Raw genomic sequence first — 13,157 nt, forward strand, 5'->3', positions numbered from 1 at the left:
GGCAGGAAATGCAGATTCGCTACCCTCGGATTACGAACCATGGACGGGGCCTTCCGCCAAAGAAATTTATAATTGTGCTCGCTGAGCTGTCAATAAATGTATGCTTCGTACATTCCTCTATCTCCCGAGTCTTTCTGGTAGAAATGGAAGCTTTAGCCTAAGTTCTGCCAGGAAGACTCAATCACTTCGTCACTAATTACCTTCATCATTATCCAATCACGTCTTAATACTCCTGTATAAAAGATCGTACTTACACATGTTTGAGTTCGGAGATGCCAACGCGACAACAACCTCCACCCTCCCCACCACCACCAGGATGGTCCTGTCCTTACCTTCCAAGGGGGTCTGCTGCGCCCCTGCCTTCGTCTTCAGGCAGGAAATGCAGATTCGCTACCCTCGGATTACGAACCATGGATGGGGCCTTCCGCCAAAGAAATTTATAATTGTGCTCGCTGAGCTGTCAATAAATGTATGCTTCGTACATTCCTCTATCTCCCGAGTCTTTCTGGTAGAACTAACAATGAAAAATACTTCACAGCATATACGTAATCTCAACGTTTACTAAGATTCACATTTTAATATCAAAGTTATCTTTGACATTAATGCACTGTGAACTAATAAGCATTCATTTATGTATTATTAACAAACATACTGCACATTGGTAGTTAGCTTGTTGATGCATAATGCATGAGTACAGTTTTTACTCTGGTAAGTACTAACTGTATGGACACGATACTGCATACATTAAAAATACCTTTGTTGTAATAAATGGTAGTTATAATTATATATCTGGTTTACATTTAGGATAAGACTTGGACATTCTTATTAAACATACTAAATACTGTTTTAGAACTAAATATTTTATTTTAAAATGTTTATATTTTATTTTAGCACTAAATACTGTAGAGTATGAAATGCAGTATAATAGTTTGAGTCAGCAAGGAACCAAGATCATTAATTGGAATTATGTGTAAGCCAAAATAATTTGACTCTTTAAGATTTTCCTCCTACAGATGGTAAACGCATACATCTGGTAATCCACATCCAATACTAGCTGTAAACTGATTCAACCTACACTGTTAAAATGATTTAACAGAATGTTCAATGACTCAGTAGGGACATCAACAATGCACCAACCAAAAGGAATGCTGAGGAAGCATGAGCAAAGACAAATTGACAGAAACAGTCCATAATTAAAAACTACCAAATGGGAAATGTATGCAGTCAGCCACCATAAACATATTCACAAGCACCTGCAATAACCTTACACTTACCAGTCAAACTCATAAGCCACACACTTCACCTACAGTAAACAGCTTTTTCATGGTCACAGTCAACCTCTTCACAGAAAACCACTTCTCTATGTGACAGAACTGAGAGTGTGTATCTGGTCTGTATCTCACTGTGAGACTGATTTAATTTAATCTACAGTTTTTTTTTTTTTTTCATTCAGGCTTGGCTCTATGACAGGAAATGAAAATAATCAGTCGGTATAAGGGTATTTTTAATGGATTTTTGAAAAAGCAAATAGCATAAACATTAATGATAATACAAAGGATCTAGTTTGCATAAGAACTTATTTATTTTATTTTTTTTTAGATAAATTTGTGTTTTGTAGACCGATTTTTTATTGCAAAACAAATTATAGAGTTAATTCCATACTGACTTAGGTCCTCTGAGAAATCAAATCCCTTCCAGATACCAACGGCTGTGATTGCGCTATTATTGCACTTTTCATTTATTTTGACCTTCATCAAATACCATATCTACAGCTAAACTTTTGGATTGAAAACCCAGTCGCATCCAAATCAACACACAATAGGACAGACTTCCTCTGTTAACAACTAAATCAAATGTCACTTCGACAACGAATCCCATCCGAATAGTGCTAATGAAGTCATTGTTTTAGGCAAATCTCATTATGCCCTATAACGCCGTTAATTCACCTTCTTTAGACAGTGTGTGACAGCTCACCCTCTTCTGCTCTCTGTAGTGACCACGCAGGCGCTCGTCAAGTCTGCGTGCAGCTGCAGCCCACTGTGCAGCCAATCTTCGCATACGCCTCCTCATGAAGCTCAGAGATTCTTTGCCCGAGCCAACGCGCTCCAACAGTAGAGACAGATCGGAGCGGAAAAAAGCCTATAGAAAGAGAAAAAAAAATTGTGAAAACTGGCAGGGAAGTGTAAATACTAAAATCGTGTCCATAAGTACTGATTATTCTGCAGACATAACTCAGAAAAGATGTACTTTAGTATGTTAGTATATTTTACAAAACACAACAAAAGATTATTCAGACATACTCCTTTTAAAACATGCTTCTATTTTTTTTTATTATTATTAAAACGTAATGTAAAGTGCACACACTTTATATAAACTTAAGTGTCAGTTATTTCATTAATTTTACAGTAGTCAACATTTGAAGTGGATCAACCAAGTTCATGAAAGTTGTCCTATGACAAGAGCACATTTTGTTTTAGGTTTTGGGACAACTTTACTGAAAGGTTATGATCCACTCAAATGTTGACTAGTTTAAATTGTCCAAGTACAGTTATTTATTTAAACATACTTTTAAGATTTGTAGTACACCACAAGTAGACGCTCAATACAAATATGTGCACTTTTTTATTATTATTTTTCTTTTAAAGGTATACAGTACATTGATGTTCTGTCCATAGATTTCTAGAATATTGTTACTAAATGACTTGCTACTAAACTCTGAATATCTTTTCAAAGCTATGACCTGTAAAAGCCAATGATTATGTTCTCAAAAGAAATCCTTAAACACAACTTGAATGAATAGACTGTAAGTGGTCTGTGGACACAAGGTTAATCATGGTTTCGCAAATGAAAGAACTGTCATTTTAACAGATCGTGGTAGATTTTTAAAAGAGTTACTTTTTCACAGTACTGGTAATAGCTATGTTTTTTACAGAGGTAATTTTGCTATTCAGGAAAATGCCACAGTTTTTTATGCTCTAGGGTAAAAATGAATAAAATGATGTCTCATTTTAGTCTTAGCAGGCTTATTGGCATGGTGAATAACAGTTAAACAGCTGGAACTCTCTCACTTGAAATGACACACTGTGTGAGTAACTAACCAGATGAGAACACACATACTGCTCACACAGTGTCTGTTTTAAAACCCACTGAGCTGCCTTGCTTTCTACAGCCTACTAAGTCAGCATTGTAACAAAAATAAAACCTCTAAGTGACTGATTTGGAATGCTGTTTAGGTAACAACGTGTGTGTTCTAGTATTGCCTTCTTGGTAAAAGATACCTGCAATACTGCTTATGGCAACTCATTAGGTTTTGGAAAAGAGCCATGTGATCTTTGCCATAATCACACCTCACTCATGGACTCCTACACTTCTCTGTTGCAATGAATTCAGTGTAGTTATTTGTTGACTCTTCCAGACTCTCACCTGTCTTTTTGGCAGGCTGCTGGTCGTGGGGTGGCTGCTTTGATTCCTCCAGGCCAGCGGGGGGCAGAACCACTCCACTTCACTGAGGTAGATGAGGAAAGAGCATTCAGAGCCGTCTACTCCATAAAATGCGTAGCAAGGGTCCGATGTCCACCTGCCTCTCATCCACTAGAAAAAGAGATGAATAATGGTTAACTCTTAGAGTTGTCATTATTTTGACACAAGTGTGACACCCGAACCGAGTGTGACAGGAACCATCAAATGATCAGTTTTCGAGAAAAGCTCAGTGCTTTCCTTCAGGTTTGTAATTACATTAACACTGTATTTTGCAGACACTTTTATACAAAGCAAGATACAGTGCATTCAAGCTATATATATATATATATATATATATATATATATATATATATATATATATTCTAGATAATTTAGGTGTTTCAGTCAGACCCATTGCCACATGTGTATAAAATCAAGCACCCATCCATGCAGTCCAAATGTACAAATTAAAAATAAATAAATAAAATAAATTGGGTCATTCTGAAGAGCTTAGTAAATTTAAGTGTGGAACTTTGATCAGAGTCCACATTTGAAATACATTTGTTCATGAAATTTCATCCCATGGTCAGCTGTAACTGGTATTACTGGAAAAGTGGAAGCATTTCCCTGGAACAGCAGAAACTCGGCCCGAAACAGAAGACCAGGTACAGTCAGAGAGCGGGGCCACTCAGTGTTCAGTAAAATGATGAGTAAAGGGCCAGAGTCCTGCAGATTTTAGCTCCAACCAGAACCAACACATTTGCCTGAGTTTTTTTTTTTTTTAACTCTGTAGGACGGTGGCCCTCAAGGAACAGGATTGGACACCCCTGGTTTAAAGCGTGCTGGATTCTGGAGCAGTGGAAACTTATTCTTTGGTGTGACAAACCACACAGTTTGACAGTCTGATGGGAAAGTCTGGGTTTTCGGCATATGCAAGGAGAATGCTACCTGCCCATTCTACCAAATGTAAAGTTTGGGGATAATTGTAATATTGCTATAGGTCTTTTTTCAGGGGTACTTTAATTCCAGTCAATGGAAATCTTAAAACTTTTGCATATTTTGCTTGATTAAGCTACTTTCAGGATTTGTTTGGAATGGGACCAAACAATAATTTGACCTAAAAGAAACTCTCATCCCTTACAACAACCACTTGACATGGATGATGGATGGTATCATACATATTTGAACTAATGCGGACACAGAGTGCACAATTCTTACACCACATGCAAAGTAAAACACTAAGTGCATTGTGTATTCACATCAAAAACATGATGGATGTCCTTCAGCCTGAATGTCATTAAATTCATATTGGTACAACAGACAATGCAACACATAATTTAGCTGGTCAGCCATCTGTGTATCCGAAGTACTGTACAGGATGCAGGAGAAGCAAATTCAGCACCATTGTTTCAGCTATTAAAAATAATAATAATAATGAAGCACAGACATAAGTGCATTTGTGTGTGGTAGAATTTAATTAGTGAAGTGCAACAGCTAAAAACACTAAAAAGTGAGATCAAGTGTATAAACTCTATTTGTTTATATACTCTCTATTTATTTTTAGAAATATAGAAACTGTTTTTGCTGAGCAGTTCTCTTGAAATCTACTCCTTTATGGAGTCTCATTTTACTAGTACTCTAAGAATAATTAATAAAAGTATAGTGAACTGTCAAACAAACACTTGCTTGTGTCATTTTGTAACTAAGGCGAATGCAATTAACAATCACGCTTATGTGTATTTTATTTCAGCCCCCTAATGGATTTCAATACCACTGCTCAAAAGGTTTAATGGAAGATCGCATTCAATTGATCAAATGTGGAAGTAAAGACTTATTTCAAGTAAACACTTTTTTTTCTTATAAGTTTTCTATTCATCATTTTTTTTTTTTTTTTTTGGTATGGTTTCTACAAAAATATTAAATATATCAGGTTGTGGTGGAATGCTGTAACCTCCACAAAACTCAAAAGTGGTCCTGAGTTCTGAAGTGCAGTGTAAAATGTGCACGGCACATATTTTGAGGGTGTTTTTGTGCTGGTGCCTGATCTGCATAATTCATTTAGTGAATATAGGCAGACAAATAAACAGACAAATAAAAAAAATAAACAACTTTCAGCAGGAGCAATTCATTCTTAATAAACTCACTAATTATTTAAAACTTTTGACAGCACAATATTTTATTTAATAACACAAAATAAATAAATAACTTCATGCATTTAATGCACTGAGGGGAAATATGCAAATGTGAAATATGTAGGAATTTTGAGAAAATATGTTCAGATTAGAGGCAGAAAAAGATTTATGAGGATAAACTCTGTGTGTCTCACAGGGGGCAAAATTGTAAATGATTGCTGAGTATTTTATGTAAGCAATTTGTTTATCAGTTCACGAAGAGTAAATAGTTCATGAACTGCAATCAGTTTATTTATTTAGTTATTTTCAGGCTTGTGCTTAAATGTGTGAAGTACAAAGACAACAGAAGTTCAAAGTGTTTTTTCCCGTCAATGACAGTTCCAGTACATAAGTACCAACAAAAGCTTTGATATAGGATGTTCACCATAAAAAAAACAAAAAAAAAAAACATGTTTCTTTATATTTCCAAGTACAGCAAAGAAACAATGCGCATATATATATATATATATATATATATATATATATATATATATATATATATATATATATATATATATATATATATATATATATATATATATATATATATGCATTGTTCCTTTGCTATACTTGGCTTAAAGGCTGAGCACGTTTTGGTAAAGAGTCTGGGATGGTATGATTGAATAAAAATAGAGAAAAGAGGCATCATCCAAAAAAAACCCCAAAAAACAACATCAATCAATGAAACAGTTGTGAAAACACTCCGTAGGAAATCAATTTGTTTAGTGCCAGTGTTTGTTTACACCAATCTGTATTTCTCTAAGGTAACTAAGAAATAAAAATACAATTTTTTAGACAAATGTGTCAACTCACATCCACTTTACTAGCGCAATCCGGGTACCTGGGATCCTTCGGGACTTCGCACTGGCCTGTAACTCCATCTCGGCCTGTAGATGAAAAGGACAGGCTGTCACAGTCTGATAGCATTCTTCCACAGCACAGTAGCTTCAGTGTGGAACACCAGTGGGATCCAAATGCTCTCGGTCTTAATGAGGCTTTGGAAGAGCCCTCCATATACTCTTCCATCTCCTCAGCTTTCTTTAAGCTTGCTTTATTAAGCATTATGGCCTCTTGCCCTCATGCCTCTTACTTGTCTGTGTAATGCTTGCTCTGGGCTTTGTTAAGAGATCTGTACTGCTTTCTGTTCCGATGGGGAGAAAAAAGGAATAGAAAACTGCAAACATCTCCTCGCCTTGATTAATAAACTCCCATCTCTCACTGGTAGCCAGTCCCAGTCAGGCTAATTAATGAAGAAAGAGGTTGTTCTTTGTAAAACAGGCTTCTTCAGATGCATCAAGCATACTCACAGAGAGAGGAATTATGGGCTATTCTGCTTGATTATGAAAAGATATTGTACTAAGCAGGAGAAAATCACTCTTGAACTTTTCAATCAAACTTTTCGATCTTTTCAATCGTTTCTATATATATATATATATTTATCACACACACACACACAAACTGTATACTGTATGTCACGTTATGTCACATATTCACATTCACTGTGAACAGGCAGAGTTACTGGAGACTGAGAACATGATATTTGACTTAAAATCAATTCAAAACTTATATATTAGAAACTTGAATTGCACCAAAAGTCATTAAAAATTAAATTTCAATTGCACACAAAATGCTCATTTTCGACAAAGAAGTTCTCATAACAAAGCAAGCAGAGTATGATAAGCAGAATTTATTTACATTCTATCCAAATGGCAGAGCAGAAGTATGAATTCTATTTGTCTTACATTAATAGTTTAAGAAAACCTCCCACACAGCTTGCACATATGCTCGCTAAAAACCTGCTGGAAGGCACTCGCTGTACAAATAGTGACAAGAGATGATTGGCATTTTAGTAATGAAGTCCAATCAAGCTGCATTAAATAATAATAAGTGAATGTGCTGTCCTGAAAAAAAAAAAAAAAAAGAAAAATGGATCTGAGCCCAGACCTCTTCATGGCTAATTTTAAACAGTGCATTTCTATATAAGACTAAAAAGGAAGGTTTTTGGTGAGTAAATCGATCTTGCATGTTATATGTAGCTCTTTAAGGACATAACAGATTTAATTATACTTATAAGTTTAGACACAATGGGACAATTGTTGATGTATAGTGAATTATTAAAGAGTATGGAAGCGTAACATACATGTGGTTATCATGGCTCAGATCATCTTAGCTTTTCAGTTGCAGATTTAGGAATCTTGATATAGAGTTTGAAATAGAATTGATCAATCTCTTCTGAAACTCAAGAGGAGAGTTACATGAGACCTTTATTTTCTCTGTAAAATGTAAGTATTCGTCTTCATTTGCTCTCCATTTAACGGGATTGCTAATTCCAATGTTATTATATCTAAGTCCTGATTTTCCTTTACTACAATTGTCTTTGCAACAAGGAATTTTGGTTCCTTGCCACCCAAACATAAATGAGAGATTCACCTCTGGTGGGGATGTTAGTCTTCTTCAGAATCTGCTCCATTCGTATAGCCATGTCGGACACATTCTGGGCAATGGCCTGGATTCGCTCCACCAGACCTACGGGCTGGAAACTGGAAAAATGAACAGGAGTAAGAGAGAGAAATGATGTGCAGTAACGGCTATTAAAGAAATAGTTCAGCTCATATGCGGCTGGGCTACTTTGATGCCACTCTTCTGTTTTTTGGAAAGAATCAGCTCATAAATTTGGCCTAACAACTCATTTCATGTTCCACATAAGAAAATAATAGTTTTGAACAACACAAGGTTGAGAAGGGATGGCTTTAAATATGCAATATGGAAATTCAGCCAACCTTAGAGTACCTGTGCCTAATGAATATTAGAAATTATTAATGGATGAAAGCGAGTCTAACTTGAATTAAAATGCACATGCACATCTACAGCCTTGAGTCTGAAGGGCCTCTACTGAAGCAACTCTCTATTTATTGTGGAACTGAATTGCAACATCCTTGAATGGTGCGATTACCCACTGGACATGCTAATTGTTTGAAATGAGCTTGGAGCATGAAATAGCGATGCTTCTGCACTGACATCATTTACATAGATAGATAATGAAAATGACATGTGGTATGTTTAGTCTTGGCCCTGAGAGAAAAACATGTTACAGCAATTAAGCCAGTGGCAACTTAATTCACTTGTTGTTGACAGCATAGAAATTATTTCAAAGATTAAAGCAATAGTAAACCAGCTTTGAAATCATAAGATCCCACCCTTACTGCAAATCAGTCTCCAAAGCCACGCCTCCTCAAACACATGAACATGCGCAGGCCAGCGACACAGAGACAGACAGACAGATGTTTGCCTGTTGTAATGATGTGCAAACACACACAGAGTTACACGCAGGCTGATTTATTAGTCTATTAGAATTCAAAATTCCAGGCATTATAAATTGTAGACGGCAAAAAGCTTTTTATATTTATATAATTTAATATAGTTAACTTAATCTATATCACACAAAGAGTACCGTTTTTCTGCAGATATCAGCATGCACATTTAATGATCAGATTAAACAAGTTCAAAAAATAAATAAGTGACTTACTTTAGATATTCCTTGTTTTGATTCAATTTTGCCAATGAAATAGTTCTAAATGAAGATCACACTGTTTTGTATCTCTGAGCAATGGACGGTGTTTAATTATTAAATGAATCAGCTTTTTGGCTGAATCGGTTGAATAAATGATTCAGCAATTCCCTCATTAACACGGTCAAATGCTTTGTTTCTGAATGAATCAGCCGTCTGAATGAATCAGTTTGATTCTCAGTGACTCACTCATTAACAGTCACTTGCTGACACCAACTAGTGGCTTTAATTTCCCATTTCAACATTTTTCACGTTTAAAATAATTTTAAATATTATGTATTCAAGGTTTTATGTTCAAAACAAAACATTAGACCTATTAATGCATCTGTTACTGCAGATTGATTTTTTATTTTTTTATTTTAATGCATCCATGTCCCCTATGAGATACATAAACTGTGTAAAAACATCTAAATGCTATTTCATATGCAGAATCCAGAAATAGTTTCTTATGTTTGAATGAAAGACATTGCTGGATGAAGTGTTTCTTGTTCCTCCCCAAAATACAAATTGGAAGAAAGAGTAAAATCTGAACACAATCCTGCTATTAACAGACTTTATACCTTTACTCAATTAATCAGTGGTGTCAAAAGTACTGGCATTCATTACTCAAGTAGAAGTATAGATACTAGGGTTTAAAAAGACTTTTGTAGAAGTTGAAGAATCAACTCAAGCTTTTTACTCAAGTAAAAGTGTAAAAGTACTGGTTTAAAAAACTACTTAAAGTATAAAAGTAAAAGTAATGTAAGGGGAAAAAAATGCCATTAAGAACAAAACTTAGGCCGCACCACAGGGGCCTATTGTGTACTACCCCACCTCCTCAAAAAACATTTTTCTAAAGGCCATAGGCCATAATGACTATAATGTTATATTAAAATGTTCATGTTGAAAAATTTGGGATGCACTAGGCTTCCTGTTTCAGCCGCATATATGAAAATACAAAAATGGTGCACATCCCAAACATCCAATTAGGACGCAGGTGCAAGACAACTAAATGATATAGACAAATAAAGAAGTGAAGTCTGAACACTGAAAACTACTGCTCCAGAGGAATTTAATCAAGCAACGTTTCGACCTTCAGGTCTTCCTCAGCCGCATATATGCCCATTTAAAATGAACGCACTTTAGTACAATCCAAATACATTAAAGGACTAGAGATATGATGACTAGTTGCCAATAAGTATTGTTATGGTGCAAAAAGTCAAACTTCAGAGGCTTGTCATCAATAACTTTTAATGGAATGTTTATGTACATCCATGATTAGCTGCAGGAATCTGCGAGGGCGATGGACAAGAACATTGGTGCAGGCTTAATAACAATTACACTTATATGGTTGTCTATTTACAGTAAACATTATAGTGCTGTCAAAATGAATGATTAATCCAAGTGATTAATCAAAAACTAAAACTGAAAAAGAAATCATAATCCTGATACTTTCTTGATTGATAGCTTCTTGTATTTGGTACATACGTCTGCTATGTCCAGTGTTGGGGGGTAACGAGTTACAAAGTTGGTATAGCCTACTTATCACAACTTTGTCAATCGCATCGTCAATCGAAAACGCTAATTTATTCAAACGTCTCGCTACCGAACTACCAACAGTAGCTTAATTTGTGGAGGAAAAAGAGAAAGCATCCATTTGGTGAATGAGCCAGTGAGAAATAATAACTTTTAAGTAGGGTCCAGTGCCTTTTCAATACTTTTAAAACGGTACCGGCTCCTAAACGGTGCCTGAACCGATACTTTAAAAAAAAGAAACACAAAAAAACTATGGATAACTTTAAAGAACATTACAAATATTTAAAATAAATCCATAGCTTGTTGTGCAAGTTGTGCTTCCCTTAATCTAAGCCTAATAAATGTATTTCACAATCTGGGTCATTATTTAATACAAAAGCACACATAATGTTTCTACTGTATCTCTGTCACTCACTCTGATATTTAGTTAAGATGAGTGCTGTCTGTCACTGTCTTAAATCAGTTCTGTGAATTACTGTATGGTCATTCTTTATAAAGTAGCAACAATGTCGTTTTTAAAATACAGTACTGTGCAAAAGTCTTATGGAAAAATGAGTATTTTCTCCCCAAAAAGGGTTTTAAGCCAGTTATTTATATCTTTTGCTGTAGTGTGTCAGTTGGAAATATCAGTTTGCCATTAATTTTAATAATAATCTAGTGCGATTTTGAATGCACAAGCATTCTGACAACGGCAAAATTAATGTTTGGAAATGTAAACTGATATTTTATACTGACACACTACAGCAAAATATATAAATAACTGTCCGAACACCATTCTTTTAAGTGAAAATACTAAAGTGTCTAAGACTTTTGCACAGTAGTGTATGTATAAAGTCCGTATGATTAAATTAAGTATATTTAAGTAAGTGTAATTAAAGTATGTGTTCGTTCATATGTGTTAAGGGCTAGATTTTCGCTGGAGGAAACGGCTGTGGTGTGATGAGCGAAAACTTTACAGATGAGAAACCGACTGCTACCTCGTGACCTTTTGTAAACTGTATTTATGACAAAGAACTGCACAGATATGGATATTCTAACAATCTATCGATAAACACACACCTTGTGTCCTCTGTTTGTTTGTTTAAGTGCGCATGCGTTGCTCCGTTCGCGGTCTGCGCCTCTGCGGATTGAAGAGCGCGCTGAAAGACGGGGAGGAGACCGGTCTGACGCTGGTTTCATGTGAAATTTAAGCGGACTGACTCTGAGGCGATCGGATACCGTTTCCATACCCAACCCTACTTTTAAGAAATATATTTTTTGATAAACGAACCCAAAACTGTCTATGTCCTGGCTGGACTGTGATGTGATTTGTGTCACATGCAGGTGCGATGGATCGCGTACAGACCAATAGGGTGTCGGAATGGTATATGTTTATACTTCTCATCCAACCACAATCAAATTCACTCCATCCGGAGTGATTTATCTGGATAGGTTTTTTTTTTTTTTTTTTTTTTTTTTTATTAGTGATGACAAGCCGGAATGTAAACAAGCCGAAATGAAACAGCAGTAACGAAGCTATTTTTAAAATGTAAGGAGTAGAAAGTACAGATACTTGCCTGAAAATGTAAGGAGTAGAAGTAAAAAGTCGGCTGAAAAATAATCACTCAAGTAAAGTATAGATACCCCAAATTTCTACTTAAGTACAGTAACGAAGTATTTGTACTTCGTTACTTGACACCTCTGCAATTAATATTCTAAATTGTTTGTTCAACTTTTGCCAAAGCCATTTTCTGGTAAGATATCTGTACTCTTACTTGAGTATGGCTTTCAGTTATACACCACTGCTTATGCATGTGTTTAATAATTAGTAAACTACAAATAGTTTACTATTTCTAGTTTAGTTCATTTTACTTCTTCATTGTACTATAACTTTTCCTGTTTTAAATGTGCAAAATCCTAAAACTTTGTTTGCAAAAAAAAAAAAAACAGCCTTTGACTGTTGTCTCTGTACCCACTGTACGTCTCAAGCTCTGTGTGATTCTAATTATTTTTGACTATATTTTTCTCTTGCATCCGAGACTATTTCAATAAATCCTCAATAGGTATTGCTTTAGGTATCTCATGAGACTTTCACAGAGACAGGGAAATGTCTTTCTGCAAGCTTAGGGAATGAATTGTCATCTTTGTTTCACACCAAGAGTTTGATTTCTTTATAATACATCTCACATGAACCGCCTGCAACCTCGTGCCCTGCAGCTACATCAGCAGCACGCTGAGGCAAACAGCCCCCCTCTGTGAGCAACTCTGTAATTCCCAATAAATGTCACCTCTGCACAGCACAGAGCTGAACGCTCCGAAAACCACGTCACCTGAACCCTGACCTTTCTGACTTCACACCAAAAGACAATAAAGTGTTCAAGCGAACTGTCACTTGCATGTTTGACTTCCGCAATCTCTGCACTTCTGAGATTTCTTTTTTTAGATACTGTCAGAGCGTTTTACGT

The 13,157-nt window shown here is 35.7% G+C and overlaps 1 protein-coding gene across 1 annotated transcript in view; it reads right to left on the reverse strand.

The window, feature by feature from the left end:
- LOC127944846 (alpha-1,6-mannosylglycoprotein 6-beta-N-acetylglucosaminyltransferase B-like) overlaps positions 1 to 13,157 on the reverse strand; it is a 117,074-nt gene that overhangs the window by 77,849 nt on the left and 26,068 nt on the right. The window contains exons 4-7 of the mRNA XM_052541174.1: positions 8,061 to 8,170; positions 6,444 to 6,517; positions 3,424 to 3,591; positions 1,975 to 2,139 (exon numbers count right to left, since the gene is read on the reverse strand). Coding sequence (XP_052397134.1) covers positions 1,975 to 2,139; positions 3,424 to 3,591; positions 6,444 to 6,517; positions 8,061 to 8,170 — 517 coding nt within the window. The remainder of the gene's footprint in view (positions 1 to 1,974; positions 2,140 to 3,423; positions 3,592 to 6,443; positions 6,518 to 8,060; positions 8,171 to 13,157) is intronic.

The sequence above is a fragment of the Carassius gibelio genome, chromosome A3 (assembly GCF_023724105.1).
Source record: "Carassius gibelio isolate Cgi1373 ecotype wild population from Czech Republic chromosome A3, carGib1.2-hapl.c, whole genome shotgun sequence".
In the NCBI taxonomy this organism is placed as follows: Eukaryota; Metazoa; Chordata; class Actinopteri; order Cypriniformes; family Cyprinidae; genus Carassius; species Carassius gibelio.